Source organism: Tachypleus tridentatus, chromosome 6 (assembly GCF_004210375.1).
Source record: "Tachypleus tridentatus isolate NWPU-2018 chromosome 6, ASM421037v1, whole genome shotgun sequence".
Lineage (NCBI taxonomy): Eukaryota > Metazoa > Arthropoda > Merostomata > Xiphosura > Limulidae > Tachypleus > Tachypleus tridentatus.
In genome coordinates this window covers 72,705,438-72,727,633 of record NC_134830.1, presented here as the reverse complement: position 1 = coordinate 72,727,633, position 22,196 = coordinate 72,705,438, and the positions used below count along the sequence as shown (strand labels likewise).

Below are 22,196 nucleotides of genomic sequence, written 5' to 3'. Positions count from 1 at the left end.
AAATTTCTTCAGGAGCAACATTACTAAAGAACACATTAGTACAAGTCTTAGGAATTTTTCAGTGGCACCTTATGTGGAAAAATTCAGAAATGGTGAAGGTTGACAAAACTTGACAACATTTAATTATAACAAGGAGAAGGTCCCTACTTCCAAAGCTAGTCATTAGCATGCTGTACATCGACATGTGTGCCAAATGTACAAAAGTGCAAAAAAGATTTGGTAAACAACACATGTTAAAACTTTCAAACTAAAAGAAACTTGATATGTTTCTCCTATCATTTACCTTCAGACCATTACTAGCTTTAAATTTTAGAACTTATCAGTTAAGAAGAAAATCCTCAAAAATGGTTTGGTTCTTAACTTATCAGTTAAGAAGAAAATCCTCGAAAACTGTGAACCAGGTGTGTGTCTCTAGCATCTTACCTGTATGCTGGTTAAATGTGATTCACGACATGATAACTAAAAAAGAAGAGCAAGTAACTATCTTTAACCATGATCCCAGTTCACTTTTCATATTATAGTTGTGTTTCTTTCTGTCTGGGTTGATCATAAAACACTTTCAATTTGTTCTGCATATACTGCAGGATTAATAGACCATCCATCAGTGAAGTTGGCTTTTCCTGAACTCAGAGGTGTATATTCTTTTTTACAATAGATCCACACCACTGATGATTAATAGTTTTCTGCAGCTATTATTGCCATGTACATTTTGCAGCATAAGAATATCTGATGTCTGACCCTAGTGACTCCAAGTTTCACTTTTATTCAAGTCAGATGTATTCCTTTATTCCAGCCTTTATTTATTTTCATGTGTAAAATGTGTAACAATGGTTTGGTTGTAATGTTCTATGGAAAATTTTTTAATGTGCTGGTAATTCATATGGACTGCTATCTGTCTCAAATAAATCTTATGCTTTTCACATGTCTTAGCCTGGACCATAGACATGGTAGAATCAAAAATAGATATGATGAAAAAGAAAATTTACATGAGACTGCTATAATAATATAATAATACATTTACTAATATTGTATGATAAGTTACTTTTCATATAGATGTTTCAACGTTGATATTCATATTCAGTAAAAGTTAAAAAGTCATGTGGTGAGCATGTGGCTCAACATCTTCAATTTTCTTTAAAATTTATAAAACAATTTGAGCAACACAGAAAGCAAGTTAATTATATTTGCTAAGAGAACTCAAATATCTCTCTAAATAGTTAGGAAATTGAAAATAACACATAAACCAAAACATTTAACTTCGACAGCAATGCATCCTCAATAATAAAAGAGAAAGAGAATTTACATTAGCTTTTATAATGACTAAACAGAAGTCATCTGTGATAGTGTTTTTATAAAGGTACATCATTCATAAATACTTATGTTAGATTGATGTATTTTTAATAATGATGTCTCCTTAAGGATGTTTTTTTCTGTACATCTTTTGTTTTTTTTATCAGATATTGTCATGTTTTCATAATTTATTTGATGTTATTAAGGATTAATATACATGTGGTAGCCCTTTTAAATGTTCATTATATCTTATTTATTAGATTTATACCACTTTCATTATTATATGTAGTTTAAATTTCTTACAGTTGATTTGATAGACAGATCCATATGTGTAGCCCTTGTTTTTTACAAGATTTGTTTTTAGTAACTTTCATTTTCAGACCAGGTTTTTGTATAAATTATGTTTTAATATCTTGTGTTTTTCACATTTTCATAAACTGTTTTTCTCTGTATGATATAATTATCATAATTAATTTATTTTTATTTATTGTTTTGTAACTTTTTGCCTATTCTTGGTATGTGTTATTTTTTGTCTTATTTCTTTTAATGTTTTGTGAATTACAAAAAATTAATCAAGTGTTTAAAACAAGATTTATTTTATTTTCTAATTCTTTATGTGAACAATGGATGGAAGCAATGATGTATAAACTTTTTAATATACATTTTTTTATTGGTGTATTCATTGTATACATTCTTTCTATTCACTTTATGTTGAATACAATGCAAAGAAATGAAATGTCTCTGTAATGATTTATTTTCAATAACCTGAATAATATTGAAGTTCTGAAATACATCTGTTTAATTGAAAAACCTATGACTAAGCAAGAAATCCATAGTTTCATTGGTTTTGAAACATACTACCGATAGTTTTTTTTTAAATTCTCCAAGATACCGACATCATTGCCTGTGATCATTGAAAATGACACACACATTGGATGGAGCAAAGAATGTAGCCAAACATGACAGTCCCTAAAGTTTTCTTTAGGGGGTACTACACTACTGGCATATCCACAATATATAGCAGGTTTTTGTTGAGCATTAACCTCAGTGATAATGGAATTGGGTTGGTGTTATCACAGTTCCTAAAGCAAGTGAATAAGCTGCATCCATATGTTACAGATGAACTTCTCATGCACTGACTTGACCAGGAATCTGAAGTTGAGAACAAAGAGTCAGAGGAAAATGAAGATGCCATTTTAAGTAATTCCAACTTACTTGATGAGGAAAGAAGAATTTTAAGTAAAATAATACATATTTAACTGTCCACTATATATGTGCCAGAACAGCAAATACTGGAGTCATTGGTGAAAGACAGTTCTGACAATTGACTAGGCTAAGGCAACTGGAGCCAGTAAAAGTGGAAGTTCTTGATCATATTGCAAATAAAGGTTGGGTCTCTAAAGAGCACAACAAGAAAACAGTGGTAAGAGATTAGTGTGACCAAGCAAGAAGTTGACCACTAATTACTATGTATATGAAAGAAAGATGAAGAAGCTGTAAACTTTATTGCAGTTGCAAAAACATATGGATCATGATAAACAGTGGCCATATATTACAGATGAAACTATCATTACTGTCTTCAAGGAGTCTGAAATTAAAACTGAAGAATCAGGTAAATATGAGGATGACATCTCAAGTCATGCTAACTCACCTGACAAGGAGGAAAGATATAAAAGTATTTAATTGATTGTCCACAGTGAGCCTGAAGAGGAAGTACTGAAGTACATCTGTTAGTTTCCAACTGATATGGGTGAGACTAGCCAACTATCAAAAGCTAAGATATTAAGGTAGTAGATCTAATTTGTAGTACATGAAGGCTTTGTACAACTAAAGATTGTAGCTCAAACTTGGAAGCTAAGTTAAAGGACTTTAAAATTCTTGCTTTCCAAAATGCCAGATAGTATATCACGGTATAACATAAGCACTATATTTTATGATTGCAACATGATTTATTTGTAAGATATAACAGTGACATGGTTACAAAATCAGTAGCTGTCAGAATGTGGATGCAACCCTTGGTTTTTAAGACTCCACTGGAATTTTATGATGCAAAAGATTGTAAAGCATTATCAGAAAATCACTGAGCTTGCTGAGTGGCAATAACTCTGAAGCATGCTGCCTGGTCTTTATTACATTAATTCCCATATACTTGCAAAATGTAAAACATTTCTCTATGCAGTGAAGGAGTTGTGTTTCTTTCAAGTGTTTGCTGACACACGGTAGTAACAGCATGACTATTAATTATTGCTGATGATAATTTAAGTAAAAAAAAACGTCTTAGTTGCAGAATTCTGCCAGTGATTATTTATTTGGTTTTGCTTTAAGACAAAGAGGAGTTGACAGTATATAATGAGGCTGCAGTTACTGAAACATAGCTTCAGAAAGTAACCTGTGAAGATTAGGTTACCCAAGTAATTTACATTGAAATCAAAGGCAGACTGTTATAAACATATAATGGAAATATATGCATATAAACAAATATGTGTTGTCTTTCATGCATATGGGAACAATATATAAAAAATAATCAATGATCCATGTATAACGTGGATGAATCATAAAAAAAAAACACCATAGTAAACAATATGTGAAGTGGGGGGAAAGGATTTGATACAAGATGATGAGACTATGCAATGTAAGGTAAAATGTGATAATAGCCTAGAATATGTTATTTGAAAAACAGTGCTCCTGTTCTTTCCATTAATGCAAATGAGAGAGTGTTTAAATTTTAAAATTGAAATATTTGGCACATAGAGAATTTCCATAGAAGAGATAACATTAATAAAGAAATTCACACTTGGTTTGAAAGAAAACAGTCTGACCTGATGTTTTTTTAGAAAGAGTTGTGTAAGATAAAATTGTTTGGTTCAAATTGAAATACTCATACGTTGGTGAAACTATCAGTAGTTAATTAATTAAATTCACAGTAAGTACATAATTTTCATTACTATTTTCTTAACATTGTTTCACCATAAAGTGCACTAATAATGCATAAAATACAAACTGTAAGTATGTGAGAGGTAGGTGGAAGTTAACGCACATATGGTAAAAATAAGTCAAACCAAAACTAGTACTAAACTTGTAACTGGAAAAAATCCTCAAGGAGAGACAATGTAAATCTTAGTGTAATCTAACAGTCATAAGTAAGGGTTGGAATTTCCTAGCCATGGTCAGATCAGGTGTATAAGAATTACTTTCATGGTTTCAACCTCCATTTCTTCCTAGCAGAACCAGGCTCTATCTTTGTGATAACCAGATGCTAGAAAGAGGAAGGAAACTGGGTTAAGAGTGAACTCTTTTGGCTGTTGTCTAACGGAGATGAGAGAGGGCAATATGGTTTAAGGTACTGGTCAGCCGAAAACCCTACAAAGCCTGTAGAATGGGACGTTCACAGGCGACCGTCTGTTATGGGCAATATACAGCACGAGTACGTGTAAAGCCCATAGAAATTTCACTTGACCAAGATACAAAGCTATGACAATAGCTGTGAAAGATTTTGGAGCATGTTATTGGTGTAACTGAGAAATTATGACCATTTTCAACTTATGTATTTTGTTGAACTTCTAATCGACTGGAATTCACCTGATCTTACATTTTTAGTCTGGACCTTTGCTATTTAAGACCAAATTCCTGACCATGCCTAAAGAGTTTACTCTGTAGTTTGTGAAATATGTTTGATGTATTTTAATACATGGTTTGATTTTTCTTTTTATCGTATGTCTTTGTTTTGGTTTGTTTTGAATTTTAAGCAAAGCTACACGAGAACTATCTGCTCGTATCACTTTGTAAAGAGTAATTTCTTCATTTAATATAATACGTACATAACATTTTGTATGGTACACTTAATGTTGTAACTGAAGATTTTAATATATTTTAAAGTGTTTATATCATACTATTTAATGTCACTTTGAATAATTTTCCCTTTGTAGTTTTACTAAAAGGTTAATTTTTGAATTGTGCGAGTGTCTGGGTAACGTAAATTAACACTCCGTATTATAGGGGTTATTTCAGGTTTACTCTGACAAAGTATTTTAGTTTTGTTTACGGTCGTTTTCTATTTTAAAGGGTTTTCATTTTCTTTTATATATATATATACTCGTACATGTGCATATATATATAGTCTCATTGTTCGAAATTGTTTCACTTTAATGTTACTATGCCATCAAGGAATTGATTTTTATCATGACTAATTTGTTATTTAATTATGTATTTTTTTAGTTGAAGGGTTGTTATAAGTTGTGATTCATTAAGGATTGTGACAACCATGTTACACGTAATCGTTAACAATAATTAAAGTTATGTAACACCCTTCTTGACTGTGCAGCGATGGTAAGGCAAAGTTAGTTTTCAAGTTAAATTTAAGAGTCAAATTAAGTAAAAGTCTGAAATAGAGGAAAATAAAACGTAAGATATGCAGTCATATTATATATTTTCTATCTTCCTTTTTCAATGTAATAATTTCCAAACTTTTTGTTTACTCTTAGTCTGTGCAGTTTTCGCATAACAATAAATCGGAAATCCTTTAAGTTTGTTTTGAATTCCGCACAAAGCTACTCGAGGGCTATCTGTGTTAGCCGTCCCTAATTTAGCAGTGTAAGACTAGAGAGAAGGCAGCTAGTCATCACCACCCACCGCCAACTCTTGGGCTACTTTTTAACCAATGAATAGTGGGATTGACCGTCACATTATAACGCCCCCACGGCTGAAAGGGCGAGCATGTTTGAAGCGACGGAGATGCAAACCCGCGACCCTCAGATTACGAGTCGCACGCCTTAACACGCTTGGCCATGCCGAGCCTTAATCCTTTAAGTTCATTTTGTTCAAGCTGTCTTATAGCACCTGGAGATACATACAAAAGAATTATCATTCAGTGGTAGGCCAGATCATATCTCAAAATTACAGTTTCTTCTAAGTTAAATGAGAATTAACAATCGCATAGGTACTAACACAATATATTGTTACCTATTGTAATTTATCTCGAACGAATCTCTGATTTATTGTGTTACGATTTCTAATAGCCGGAAATTTTAATTTAGAAGGTAATTTAATATCGATATGTAACAAATTCATTGTATTTGTCAACAAGATCGATACACACAATCTTCTTTCTTAATACAACTTTATTTTAATATACAAAAAATAATACAGTTTATAATGACGGTTATTGCAAATGATTCTTTATATACAAAAATGTTACAAACTTGTAAACAATATTCAATCTTCTATCTGGTCTGAAACTGGATATTTTATCGAGGTTCCAGGTTCACGACGAGCAAATTAATTTTATGTTAACATAGAAATACACTTCACTTGATGGGGATGCTAGTTAGTTCTATTCTTATTTGGTCTAACACCGTTTACAAGCTGACTTTTACCGACAAAGACAATTCACTGAAGTTGAACGGTTTGTAATGTTCGAAATGTATAAACATTCCTTGTCAAATTCTGTAATTGTCCGATTAACATGTGTTAATCACTATTATAGCTTCCGAGGCTTATAGGATATTGAGGATATTGACTGTAGCCGGCCAACAATATTCTTCTGTCTTTTGGCGCATCGATTTATAATTTTTAAGCGAAATTCTCAACAGTTCACTTGACAACAATGTGAAACATATATTATTGATTCTTACACTTGAGAATCTTGTACAAATTTAGAGAGCAAGCGGAACCTGCGCAATACTCATTTAAGAATATATGTTACATATATTAAACTGAATTAAAGTCAGTAACTGGGCCCGGCATGGCCAGGTGGGTTAAAGCGTTCGACTCGTAATCTGAGGATCGCGGGTTCGAATCCCCGTTGTACCAAATATGCTCGCATTTTCAGTCGTGAGAGCGTTATAGTGTAACGGTCAACCCCACTATTTGTTGGTAAAAGAGTAGCCCAAGAGTTGGCAGTGGGTAGTGATGACTAACTGTCTTCCCTCTAGTCTTACACTGCTAAATTAGAGACGGCTAGCGCAGATAGCTCTTGAGTAGCTTTGCGCGAAATTCAAAAACAAAAATCAAAGCTCACTAATTAAAATAATATTAAATCCGTTACATTCGGTGCCCAAGTAAGCACACTTATTTTGTATATTTAATAAATATAGTTTTTATTTTGTGTCACACATTGTGTCAATTATTTTTATTGTATGGCTCAAAACTCAGTTTAGTTAAGTTCAGTATCACTTCTCATGATTTATCATGCTGATCCTCTCATTATAAGTAATAAAAAAGTTGGAAAGATTAATCATGAAGTAGAGATTTCAATGCAAAAACGTAAAGAAATAAAATAGGAATGAACATACAAACTTAAATAAAATTCACGACAAAAATAACAAAATTTTTACAAGAATAACTTTTATCTGCTCTTTGATAGATTGTTTAGACAGAGTATTCATGATGAAACTTTGTAGAATGGACGGAAATAGCCTGTTGTGGAGACACAAGTGTAAAAGACAGGAATTCAACAAATAGCTGTAGATAAAAATTGAAACTTTGTAGAATGGACAGCAACTGTCTGTTGTGGAGACAAAAAGTGTAGAGGACGACGTTCCGAAAGTCTTCCGCCTTTCGTCTTCATGTCATGCTTTCGAAACGTCGTCCTCTACACTTTGTGTCTCCACAACAGGCAGTTGCTGTCCATTCTACAAAGTTTCAACTTTCATCTACAGCTAATTGTTGAATTCCTGTCAGTTTCATGAATGCGGGTTTGAATAAAAGCGTATGCCCCCGCTAATACGGCGATAATTCGAGGGACTTACAATGGTAAAATCAGGGGTTTGATTTCTCTTAGTGGCCTCAGCAGATAGCCCAGTGTGGCCTTGCTATAAGAAAAACATACACACATACACTTGATTAAACTGAATACTACTAATAATCCATAATGTTATAAGACTGAGTCAGTATTTACTGGTTACTTATGTAGGTATTTTTAGGGTTTTGTCTTGTTTTGTTTCTGTATTTTTGGCATTGCCATTCCTACATCATACTTAATTTTTCACACTTTTGGTTTGTTTGTTTTAAATTTCGCGCAAAGCTACACAAGGGCTAACTGTGCTAGCCATTTCTAATTTAGAACTAATACTAGAGGGAAGGCAGCTAGTCATCACCACCCACTGCCAACTCTTGGGCTACTCTTTTACCAACAAATAGTGTGATTTACTGTCACATTATAACGCCCCCACGGCTGAAAGGGCGAGCATGTTTGGTATGACGGGAATTTTAACCAGCAACCCTCGGATTACGAGTCGAGTGCTTTAACCACCTGGCCATGCTGGGCCCTTCACATTTTTAATTACGTATTTCCACTTTTCGTTTTTTAGCAATTTCATTGAAGTAGTTGAAACGAGAATATTTTCGTTTGATTTTTATAATCCAATCGTAATATATATGGTCACTATGAAATCAGATTTGTTAACTTCTCTAATTTTGGATTACGGGATTGTAGGGGTGTCGTGAAGCATTGGACTGGCATTAAGGTGAATTATGATACCATACATACATAAACAACTGCCAAGCTCAGCCTCACTGAAAATGGGAAGAAAAGTGGAGTGGTATATAACAGAAATTGGTGTTTTGAAACTCAGACATCACTAATACGCACACAGATCTGTCAGTTGTATAAACACTTGATCTTCTTGATACCTTGGATATCAATTTAGATTATTATTTCTATATTTATTTATTTACTGAAATTGTTTTGGTAGATATCATGTTTGGGCAATAAAAAGTCACAAATGGCCATTATATAAGAATAGTTTGAGCTGCCATCTAATGACCAGAAATTAAACTGTTATTATAAACTAAACTCACTATTATGTAGTAGTTTTCTTTTTTATTATTTCCCATCAAAATACACGTGATAGAAGAACAGAATAATATTTCTTATACAAGCTCTGAAACACTTGATAAAGGGAATTAGCTACTCAAACAAGGTTCTTTCTCAACTTTAAAAGTTATTTGTAAGCATTATAGAGTAATAAATGGAATGCAAGTTACCATTATTTTCTCAGCTCGTACTAACATACCGAGCTTAGCGATAATTTGTTCCCAAGTGCTCTTAAAATGCTTTCTGTCATAATAAAGCCATTGTGGAAATCTCATTCATTTTTTGGCTAGCGAGAGAGAGGGAGAGAAAAAAGATAGACACTTTGGTTTGCTGACTAGTTCACAGTTTTCCACCTCAGTAACACATATCAATTATGCTAAGAGTCTCACAAACTATGAAACATTTGATATGACAATTAGTGCTCAAGTAAGGCTATAACGCAACTTTATCAGTTATTTATAAGCATTATAGAGTAATACACTAAATGCAGTAGCTATTTGTATCTTAGCCCATCCTTACATACAAAGCACTACTGTGCTTAGTGATAAAGCAAGTTAACTTGAGAATACCAATATTATTTGAGAAAAAATAGAGCAATTTCATGTAATGTGTTTTAAGTTTTCGAAAAATATGCAGTTAATGACTTTGTCTAATTAATTCAACCACAATGAAGGTATCATAGTTGAAAACTGCCAGATGATACTCTTCTATAACTAGTAAATAATATATCTTCTCATTTAAACATTTTAAGGAATATTTTGACTCCTTTTCATGCTAGTGTGCTGCACTTAGTTAGTTTTCTTTTGAACAAGGCGTAAGTAGTCATATACTTCAAGTAATCATTGTATCAAGATTTTGTTAAATGCTACAATGGCTATTTCATTGAAATCATATTCATTTGACTATGCAGCAATATCATCTTTTCATTTTTGTTGTCCATCATACTAAAACGTAAGGATGAATGCATATATATACTACATATACAACAGTGAATATTTAATGACATATATAACTTAGGATTGCATATTTGATATTCTATTAGGTCATCTTTATTTGAAAGTGAGTAACAAATCCAATTATTTGTTCATATCTGGTACCATGAAAAATTTAATTACCTCATTTCTAGTTTTACTAGACACATAAATTACTTTTGAGCTGAAAAACAGGCCAGACACAATAATAAAACCAAGAAAGGTATCCGTTCTTAAGTGCAGTAGCAGATACATAAACATTTTTGGGGTGGTACCAAGAATCATATCGTATTTTTGCTTTCGAAGCCATATATTACTTCATCAGAAATTTGTTCAGAGCTAATTCAAATTACTAAATAAACATAAAAATGCGATGGCAGGTCCAGAGACAGCGTTGGGTGTGTGTTGGGGGAGGAGAAGTTATGGAAAGATGGCGCCTAAGGCGCCAACGAGAGCATGGGGATCTACTGTGTGGAATTCACTGGTCTACCTTATGGCCCCCATGAAGTCTAGAGGTGATGACTCAGGAAGCTCTGCGCTTTTACGTCATCTAGAAAAGAGAAATGCGCTAAAAACCTCTGGAAAATCATCTTGTATATGTTAAACTTTCAAAAATGAAGTTCGAAAATATACTTCACATTCCAATAAACCACATTAGCAACCCATTTGTTTCTGAGCTAAAAGCATTAAGACGTTTTTGTTTTTTAAACTTTCGTTTGGGAAGTCACTCCCCCCTTCAGCTCCTTTTGTCTGCCGATGCACAAACGAGCTAATCTCCGTTCTCGCCCACAAGAGTAGTCCGAATACTTTTTCACTTCTTGAGTTTGTTGATTGGTATGTCCCGATAAACCATATATGGAATTTAGGGGTGGTTTCGGGACCACAATACCAACCCCGAAATCAACTGCTGAAGTGTGTATAATAAAAACTTAATTTCTTATGTAGCACAGATATTTGATCTTACCTTTCCCGTCCATATCTCTTGTACTTCCAACTTAATACTGTTGGCTCCTACTTTTTATAAGAATGTCACAAACGTACATATAAATGAAACAAAACTCTTTAAATTACTTGTTTAGTTGCATGTTTATATTTCAGAACATTTATATATATTGCAAAATAAAGAAATATTTGAGGTTATTGCATAAATAAACAACATCATATTACTGTTTAGTAATTAAAGCTATAACCCATTGTAGTTAAGTGTCCTCACCAAACACTCAGCAACACAAACAAAAATTATACTAATTATCAGTCACTTATTTTTTTGGTTTTCTTGAAATTCGCGCATAGCTGCTTGAGGGTTATGTGCAATAACCGTTTGTAATTTAGAAGAAATATAATTCAAGAAAAGTAGCTAAGATAACACTACCAACTCTTGGGTTACTTTTACAGGCAAAAAGTGAGATTTTTTTAAACATTACAATGCCTTCACGGATGAAAGAACTATCTGTCTGTCTGTATTGAAATTCGGTCGTGAAGGGCCTGAGAGAGTCAGGTGTTTTTGGCCTCTTCCTCCGATGAAAGAGCTAAAACATTCAAAGACGGGATTCGAATTCGCGCCCCGGGATGAAAGGTTTGTAAAGAATTATTGTATTTAAACATACTCTTTAAAAAAGTTAAAAATTATCATTCAATTGAAAAAAAAGATGTAGATATTCCTTTGTGAATGTTTCTTGTAATTCTCAAGTTTTGAACCACAGAAACTACACTCTTGCTCTGAGTCATAAACCCTATTTTAAATACATACGCCTACATCTTTGTATAACTGAAAGTCTAGACGCTAGATTTGGACGTGTCTTGCAAAACTAACCAATCATTATCTCCGGGAGTTCCCAAAAGACCGAGATAGAGTGTCTGGTCACATAGTCACATGATTATTACTTACTTTGTACAATAACATGGCGCCGCCGTTACTTTCAAGATTGTTTAGCAACAGGAAACAATCATATAGAAGTTCCCATTCTCATGAACTTTGGTCCGAAACAAACAGGTAAGAAGTATTTTAAAAGCAAGAAAATGAGATATTTGGAAGTAAAATTATTGTTTATCCAACTGAGAGAATTCACCATATTTTAGAAACTGATCACTGTAGATTATCTATCGAAGCCATGCCCATGCTCTTATGTTTACATGGTTTATCGTTTTGTGAAAGTTATAACTAACTACATGATGACCAACGCGGAAAGTATGAAATCTTCATTGATTTCCATCTAAAGTGTGACTTATTTTACTACTAACGTTAATTCTATAGTTAGTTTATTTTATATCACGATAAGTCAACAAATCAGTACCATGACAAAAACAACAACAAACTTTGAATAGTGTAACTAAGAAAACAGAAACTCCCAATTAATAAAACACCAACTGTATACTATACGTTATCACTGGTAAACAATTATAGATGTTGTTAAATGACCAAGAAGTAATGTTGCAAAAAAAAAGGAGTTGGCATTTGAATTTGTAATTCTTGAAGTTTAAACCTATACCTATAATATTGAAGATGTAGTGAAAAGCTTTTTATCACAACTTAACTTTCCTAAACAAAACGTTATTCCAGTTGCTTGTCTGTGTACTTTTTTGTGAACATACTGGTAGCTTTAATTTTTTTCTGTTAAGACCTTTCTGTAGGAAAAGTACTAACCTGAGCAAGTACCGTAAAAAAGCCTTACCAGAGATTTCAACAGCTAGTCACCTTGCTGAAGTTAACTTATAATATTTTAAAGTTTATAATATGGTTTGGAAAGCATTAAATGAAGAGGCACTGGCTTCAGAATTTTACAATAATAGTGCCTAAATCCTTTTTATTTGATGGTACCATTATGCCTTTCGTACGGTGAGTCATTTATGAATTATCTTGCTGTAAGCTATTAAGTACATAACTTTACCTCTGAGCATGCCAGGTGCAGGTAGACAGGGAAAAGCAATTGTTTCGTCATTTTTTTCATAACACTTTTTGATTTTAGGAACAATACACATATCTAAAATATGTGTGAATAAGTTAATTTTGAGTTACTTACTGATAAAGTAACTTTTTTTAAACAAATTACAGCTTTTACAACTGTAAATCATAAAAATTAAAATATGTATCATTTTCAATTTGTCTGAATACTATATACTAATTGTGTGAGATGCAGCTCAAAGATTTCACTGGAAAAATGACTAGGTCACATTGTCTCATTTTTATTGTCTATTCACACTCAAGAAATCAAAAGTTTGAGCTTTGTTGCTGTTTCAACTTGCTTAACCTGTGTCACCATTGCTGTTTATTTATCTGTAAAGAAAATCTTTGCATATCTGAAAACAAAAATGGAGATAACTTATTTGTTTTACTCATTGGATGGTTTTGCTTTGAAGTAAAATGACCACGATATGTATTAACCTTGCATATCACAAGCAAAACTTGAGAGTGTGAACAAAGTAGCTATGGGAAATAGTGCTATGATCGCAAAAGTGGAACTGTCAAGCAACTTGCAACAAAAACATTGTCTTAAAGGTCAACTGATGTAATCTTTACCCAAATAACCTTTTTCAAATGAGCTGTGGAAGCTCTCTCAAAATTCATTTTATTTTGAATACATGGAGTCACTACTGAAGAGAAAATCTTGAATGCTTGAGGCTTGATCAGTGATGATTACAGGGACAATAGTTCCATTTCTTCTGTCCAAGTGATGGATCCTTCTCATAATTGACTATGAGGGATTATTTTGCCCAAGATGTGGAAAAACCATAAAATTTTAGAATACTGATAGAGAACTTGTCTTGATAGAAAATGTTGCAAACTATGTTGCCTGCAAATTCAATGGCAAACAGTAACTGGCTCCTGTTGAAGAACATCTACAAGAAGGTGATGAGGTCAGAATCAGTTAAGATTTTGCATATCCTGCTGGATCAGCACAAAGTTTTTAATTCATACAGTATCTACACTTCTTGATTGTAGAACAAGACCAAATCCTCTTGTTGGTGACACCAATTTCAACAATAAGAAGAACATACAAGATGCCAAAGAAAGAGCTGCAGTGGGTAATAAAAATTTGCAAAAAGGGTATCACCCAAGTCATTATATACTATAATAATGTAGCAGGTTTTGTTATTTATGTGAACTCACCTCATAACAAAATCCTTTCCACTATGTGTATTGTTTGTAATGTTTTGTGCTCTACCAAAAATCATAAGTTAAGCAAGACATTTATCATTTTCAGTTATTTCTAACTTTATTATCTATCCGCTGATGAGAAAATCCACTTGTAGAGAAAATTATATATTTAAAAAGCAATCAAATATCATTTCTTAACCTCAAAATTACAAGAACCGATGCACAATTCAAAACAGGAATCCACCAAAAAATCACCCATACCGGACTATATATTCCTTGAACTCAGCAAATAAAACAAAACAAAAACTCAACATACTAAGAAACGAAATAAACACAGCCATAAAACTATGCTCACCAGATAAGATTAAAGACAAATTAGACAAAATAAAACAATGCTTCATCAACATCAATAAGTTTCCTCCACAAACTGTAGTAAACATTATATGCACACACCTAGATAAAAAGCAAAGTCAACTAACAAAAGTAAATATATTCCATGATTTAAAGAATTAGGTGTTACCTAAAAACACTTCTCCCAAACTGCTGGATTCACTAACTTCTAAACAGTGGCAAAGAATAGTCTCCATTCAAAGGTTTGCTCATGAGTAAAAGTTTTCAACAAACATCTTAGGGAACCTTAAGTGTTTCAAGAAAAAAACATTTACCAAGATTCTGCAAAAGTGGATCCCAAATTTGAATTGAATTTCGTTAGAACATACAAATATATATATACCAATTACCATTCATAACTTTGTTAAAGATATTGAATTTGCATTATAACAGCAAAGTAGTAGTTGTTTATGTGTGTGTGTCATGTAACTCCTAAAATGCTTGCTGTGCCAACTTTTAAATGGTACTAAATGAATCATCTCTGTCCCAAGGTTTGTACAAAAGTAAAGCTTTTCACCCAACCCTTAGGGACCTGAGTATTTCTTGAAAACATTTATAGGGATTCCCCAAAAGCAGATCCCAAACTTGGCATTCATTTACATTAGTGCATTTTAATAAGTAGGCCTACCAATTACTGTTTGTAACTTGGTAACTTGTAACTAAAAAGATTGAAACAGTAGTTCAGACACTAAATTTGCATTATAGTGGCCCTGTGTTTGCTATTATAGAGTATTAGAGGCTACAACTTTACTGAGTTTAAGAACTTAGCATTGATGAATAATATGATCAGGACTAGATTTAATGACTAATTCTCTGTTTTTATCACATATTTATATAAGTTTGAAGTAACATGTAATAACGTACAATTTCTAAAACTGAAAACATAAAAAAGATTGGAAAGATAATGGCTACAAGATACAAATTTAAGACAGAAAAGATAGAGATAATTCAGTCGTGGCTCCATTTAAAGTAGTGTTACTTATGTGATAGGGGAGTTGGCCTGTGTAATAATTCACCTAGAATATGTAACAGTAAAGTACTTTAAGAGGAAACTGGATGAGTATTTAGAGCTTATGGTTGGATATGGAGAAAAGGTTTATAGTCAAACGAAGTTTGGGATTCATTTAATTCATCTCAACAGTAGGTGATGTACACAGAAAATAATTACCTCTTTTTTAACTTGTAGTACATTTTTCTATAAGTACATCATTGTATGAGGGTAGGTTGCTCTTAAAATATTTTTGCTAGAGAGGAGAGAAATGCAGGGGCAAAATGTTATTAAGAGGAAGTTATCATTTTAAAACTAAGGGTTGAATATAACACACACACATATAAAAATATTTTAGTACCTTAAATAGTTGACTCGATTTAGTTCATCTCAACAAATAGTGATAGGACCAGGGCTAGATTTATTGATAAGTTTATTTTTTTGTGGAGGTTGGAAGCTAGTATTTCATTGATGGCAATATGGAATAAAATATTAAGTAGAGTTTTGTTTTCCTATGGTGGAAGTAACTATATATGTGCAGGCTATAGGCATATTAATTTCAAAATTGAAGTAACCAGCACTACAAACTGGGTTTTGATGCATATGGTAGACAGAACACATATAATCCATTTTGCAGCTTTATGTTTAACTACAAAAAAAACCAAGAAACATTGTAGTGTTTTTAACAGTAACATTTCATATCTCTTTGGAGATTAGAAAGTCAGTTCAGGGTTATAAAAAATCTGCGTGACTACACTGTTGGAAAAGGTCGATTTTTATATGTGTATGTATGTGTTGAAAATGTAGCAAATATGTACATGATATATTTATATAAGAAGGAAATAAATTCAAAAAATGACAAAGAAAGCATTATAGTAAATTTTACTTATATGGACATTTTTTAGTCTAATTTTCAGTAATCCATAGTATACCAATTATATCATTTAGTTAGTGGTACTTATTAGTAAGGATCAAAATGACATTCATAACTTGTCTTTGTAAACCACTTTTAAAATAGTTGAATACTAACAGAACTAAACTTTACTGTACTTATAAAACTGCTTAAATAACAATATACATGTTTATAAAGTGAATCAAATTTCACCATTTCCACAAGATTTCATCTAAGTAAGTATATAAATGACTTTTCTAGACAAGCATACAGGAAAAGTGAAGAACCTTAATTATTTTCTAATGATTCATTTCTTGTACTTTCAGCATATAGCATATAATTAGATTTAGGGATAGGTTGATGTGATTGGTAATAACATCGGATCAGGTATATGTGCATCCCACTCTTGGTGGTTCACAGAAACATAGCTAATAGAAAGGAAACAAACAAGTATAATACAAGTGTATGTAACCTAGCTAGCTATAGTAGTATAGAAAGTTTTAATGCTACAAAAGATATTGAAACAAGAAAGTCAAAACTACAAAATTTTATCCCTGCTTTGGCAACTCACTGTAATGATGTTAGAATGAGCTAAAGGAGGGATTTTTTTTTACTGTTAAGAAACTCAGTTTTTGTAGTTTGGAATTGGTTCCAATACTTATTGTAGGATTAAACATTTCAATATTACTATAGCTAGCTAAGTTACATATATGTATATGGGTCCCTACCTGTCTTTATAAAATTAAAACATTTGTCAGTATACGTGTTTTAAATAATATTTTATCAAAAGCTAAAATCATTAATGTAATGGTTAAAATCCTGTTCTTTTAATCCAAATGGTGAACCAAAATGAAATTGGTCCAACTTTTTTAGGAAAATTTTTAACTTGCTGCAATTGTTCCTTCTTAATCCATGTTATTATTATACTCAAAACTGGACATGAGTGAAGAAAGATATAAATTTATCTCTGAATATTACTTTTATATCACCAGAAGTCTTGCAAACAAGAAATTAATGGCTGAAGATATACATTGTTAATAAAGCCTTGTTGTTACATCCAATAAAGTCTGGTATGCTAGGGTTAAACCCTTCTTGGAGCATTTAACTTTTTTGTTCTGATTGTAATGTATTGGCACCCACTTGAAGTTGTATCTTCTGATATAACCAAATAAATATGTACATATAACTACTCATGGGTACGAATCCTTATCACACCAAACATACTTGCCCTTTCTGCCGTGGGGGCAGTATAATGTGTCGGTCAATCCCACTATTCGTTGGTAAAAGAGTAGCCCAAGAATTGGCGGTGGGTGGTGATGACTAACTGCCTTCCCTCTAGTCTTACACTGCTAAATTAGGGACGGCTAGTGCACATAGCCCTCGTGTAGCTTTGAGCGAAATTCAAAACAAACCAAACATATAAATGTTATGCTTGCCTGTAATTGTAGTTTTTTTTTTATCGTTCTTACACCTCAACTCATAACATTATATTTAAAAACAGTGGTGTATTTCATAGAATCGTAAGACAGTTTTTGGCTTTCACCTTTTTTATGTGTATTTTAATAGCAAGAAGTTTTGGAAAATGACGTCAAACAGTATTTTTCAATACAGTTTGATCTTTAAAAAGTTGTTTCAACTAATGTTTTTATTCAAAGTTGCTTCTGATTCATGTATTAAAATTTAGTTAGCCTAAAGCTTTACGACATATCCGATGTTAGCTATTAATTCCACAATATCTTGTTCTGCTTTTATGAAACAAGATATTTTTCGCATGCGAATAGTTTAACACAAGTTAAATGGGTTTTAAAAAAATGTTTCTAACATTAGATTAATATCAATAAGGAATTTATAGAGCAACTAAATAAAAGTATTTCTAAATCTTAAGTACTTGACGATCGACTCAAGTTTATTCCACGAAATGGGATGACATTAAGGCCAACGTATGACATCATTACAGGTTTTCTAAAAATACAAGGTCCACGCAAACAATAGGGTTAAGCGAAAAGTAAACGCACCTACATTTTCAGAGGTGTAAAGAGATTATATATTTGCTTAAAAGCTGCATAGATAAAATATAGAAGTAAAGCGTTGCTATTACCTAAGTATTACAAAACTGCTATGACAAGAAGTAAGCAAAACTTGCATTATTTCGTCTGGAAAATTGTGCGAATTTGAACTTGCAACTGTGATGTATTCATCATTAATTAATACAGTAATTCACTTGACCTATGTACATACCTAGGTTGGTTTCTGTGTTTTTTCTGGTTTTTTAAATTTTATTTTAAAAGCTTCTGAAACAATGTGGCAAAACAACTTGAAATATTGCATGTAGATTTTTGCTCTCTCTTGTATATAATATGTGAAAACAAAAACATTTTTCGAAAATTCTAAGGGGATGGGCCTCAGAAATTGGAGACCAAGAAGTGGAGCTTTCAGGTTTGAATGAACTGACATACTTGAAAATTGGTATTAACATATGAGTAAACGTTCAAATCAATAATCAAAATTCAAATTTTGGACATTTTCAAACAGAAGATCCCAAAAGAGTTGGAGAAGACTTAGAACTATCATAGACCCAGCAATGTACGTGAAAATTAGTACGAGCATGTAAGTTATCGTTCACAGAAGATCCCAAAAGAGTTGAAGAAGACTTAGAACTATCATAGACCCAGCAATGTACGTGAAAATTAGTACGAGCATGTAAGTTATCGTTCAAAATGAATATTTTTGTAGATTGTTTGGCATCACTTTGCTCTCCCTTCTTATGCCCATCAAGTTTATCAAACTTTACTTATTCCTATTGGGAACTGACTCATTAATGTAATCATAACACATTTTTGTTTATTACTATAATGAATTACACATAGATTTAGAACTAGTTTTGTAGCTTGTGGTAGCATATTACTCTTTCCTTTGCTTCTTTCGGTGTATTCGTTCTCTTGCCCCCTAGTGGCATAGCGGTGTATTTGCGGGCTCACACTGCTGGAAACTGTTTTTTGATACTCGTGGTGGGCAGAGCACATATAGCCCATTATGTAGTTTTGTGCTTAATTCCAAATAATCAATCAATTAATCAAATATTCGTTCACACAACTCCTTTCCCCGTTTTCCTTCGTTGTACTCCTGTTTTTCATATTTCTTTCTCAAACCGCGCCGAACAAGTTTCTTTCTGCTTGACCTTGCACTCCTATTTTCCACGTATGTTAGATTACAATGTTTTATAATCACAAGGGATCACGTAATTTCCATAGCAACTAAGCAGTAAAGGTAATCGTTTACTTCAGTCATTTTCTAATGGCTTGAGTACTATAATTTCTCAATCCCTTAAAGACTGACCAAAAGCCGCCAACTTTTTCAACACTTTCAACTCCAATCGATGTTCTTACATCTAACTTCATTACAGTATGAATGTTTACATTTGTGAAACTTTCGTATTAGGATCTCATTATGGATGTTTGGGGGGTTTCTGAGCTGGAACCAGTAATTTATATGTAGTTATGAAAACATAGGCTATCACTCAAAATAAATAAGCTTAGATTTTTGAAGTCTGAAAGTTAGGACTCCAAGGCGTTATAGAACGTGGGGCTTTCATGATTGGTTGTAAATATTACATGAAAATTAAGCAGACATTTCAATTTTCATTGGAAGTGAAAACCTTTTAGATTTGGAAGTTTTAAATTTTGCGTCTATTTCACTATAGGAGGTCTTTGATGGGCACTGAGGAGGAATAAGATAATATGTTTGAAAACTGATAAGAACGTGTAAACGTGCAAAGGTGTGTAAATGTTTTTACATAGCTGTTGTTTCCGCATTTAGACAATAGGACAATATAAACTATGTTTCTTTCTATACATTATTATTAATATGATGTATAGAGATGTATATTGTAGTTTAATAAACATAAACTAGTTAATATAAACTTTTTTGCCGATAAAACCGTGAACGCACAGGAATTATTTGTTGAATTCTGCGCAAAGCTACACGAGGGCTGTCTGCGCTAGCCATCCCTAATTTAGCAGAGTAAGACTAGGGGGAAGGCAACTAGTCATCTCAACCCACCTCCAACTGTTTGGCTACTCTTTTACCAACTAATAGTTGGACTGACCGTCAAATTATAACGTATCCACGACTTAAAGGGCGAGCATGTTTGATGCGACGGGGATTCGAACCCGCGACCATCAGATTACGAGTCGAACGCCTTAACCACCTGGTCATGCGGGACCGAACGTACAGGTAAAGCGTTCGTTGGTATATGGTGTTTGTTAATTGTGTATAGCTAAATTAAATATAACTGAAGGTAACGGATAGAAAGAGGAAGAACAAACACCAAGTAATATTGTTAATTTCGGGAAATAGATGGCATTTTGAGATCGAAATGATAATAACTTTTTTGCTGCTGTTGTTTTAAGTATGATATATACTAGCGGCATTTATATAGTTACACAATGTGGATCGTGGTGATTTCCAGACGTGAGTTTGCTCTGTCCGCATTGCATTACACCTTGTGAGCACAAAGACACAAATCAGTAAACTCCTACTTGGCGATCTTTTAGTACTAAGATAAATCGGAGTCAATATCACAGGTGTTTTCACTGTGTATGTTTAGATCCATAGTATAGCCATCATATCTTGTGTATATGAATTGTTATTGAAAGATACTCTTGTGGAGTATCAGCGATCAAGGTGTCATACATTACTTACAGACGTACTTACGTAAAGCATATGAGTACATAATATTTTCTTTTATCTTCTGGCATGTATTAATTAGTCTCAGGCAAAGAAGTAAACCGAGAGACAGTTAGATGCTTAGAGGAAATCTCAGCAGGGTCTCTTGATTCAAATATGCGAGTTATGGGCTTTTGTCGTATTTGACTTGTCTCAAGATCAAGTAAGTCAGATTAAGCAGTAGTACTCCAACAAAATTATATATTTGGTGTGAGAGGCTCCTTGTTATCCATTTCAAATGACTTGTCATGCAATTTGGCAACTAAGTATTGGAATCTTAACCTATCAGCGCATAGTAACATCTTTCCAAACTGACTGGCTAGAATGGAGAATTTATTTTGCACTAAGGTGATTAGGTATAATCAGAAATACGTAATTCAACTCTCTGAAATTGAATGATACTGCATTACGAAACTTTCACTGTAGGTGGACTGTGAAATTAAAAAAAAAAATAATGTTGAAGTACAAAGTTAAAGTGTTATAGAAATTTTATTGCGTAGTCATTTTTCCTGTAAATTTACAACTCCCTGTAAAATTGTTGAATGTATATTATGCGTGATTTTTTCACTCCAAATTTATTTTTTCTTTTCTTTTACATCACAATGGAGTGTAAATAAACGTTCTCTGCATGGCTGCTGTAGGTATAATAATATCTAGTTTCATGTAGATACAATTTTGTGTTTAATTCGTAACGTGACATGTATATATGAGTAATTATAAACTCCAACTCTGTTAGAAGGTTTCAATTCTTTCTTGACGGATAATTAAGAAGATTTAAGAAAATAGCTAACGTCATTCATATCTACAGTCGTTCATTTATAAATGTTTCTTGATCCTACATCATCTTAAACACCAAATGGTAAGATAAAAAATATAGAATTTATTCAGCAAACGCAGATGTCTCATTTGTGTTTCAAATATATCCTTATTTACAATTCTTCCACACTTCTAAATGAGACCTAGCCAGCTTGTACGCCAGTAACTCTTCTTTTCTTGGAGTGATTATCTGATCCTGAAGTTTAATAATGATT

At 32.8% G+C, this 22,196-nt stretch overlaps 1 protein-coding gene across 3 annotated transcripts in view; it reads left to right on the top strand.

Moving 5' to 3' along the window:
* The first annotated feature begins 11,917 nt into the window (after positions 1 to 11,917).
* The window catches only part of LOC143252792 (folliculin-interacting protein 2-like), a 116,593-nt gene continuing 106,314 nt past the window's right edge, over positions 11,918 to 22,196 (top strand). The window contains exons 1-2 of one of the 3 annotated variants that reach the window (XM_076505497.1): positions 11,958 to 12,067; positions 18,973 to 19,140. In XM_076505497.1, the coding sequence (XP_076361612.1) occupies positions 19,115 to 19,140 (26 nt within the window). In that variant the 5' untranslated portion in view covers positions 11,958 to 12,067; positions 18,973 to 19,114. Of the gene's footprint in view, positions 12,068 to 18,972; positions 19,141 to 22,196 lie in introns of all 3 variants that reach the window. The other 2 variants (XM_076505495.1, XM_076505498.1) reach the window with 2 other exon arrangements.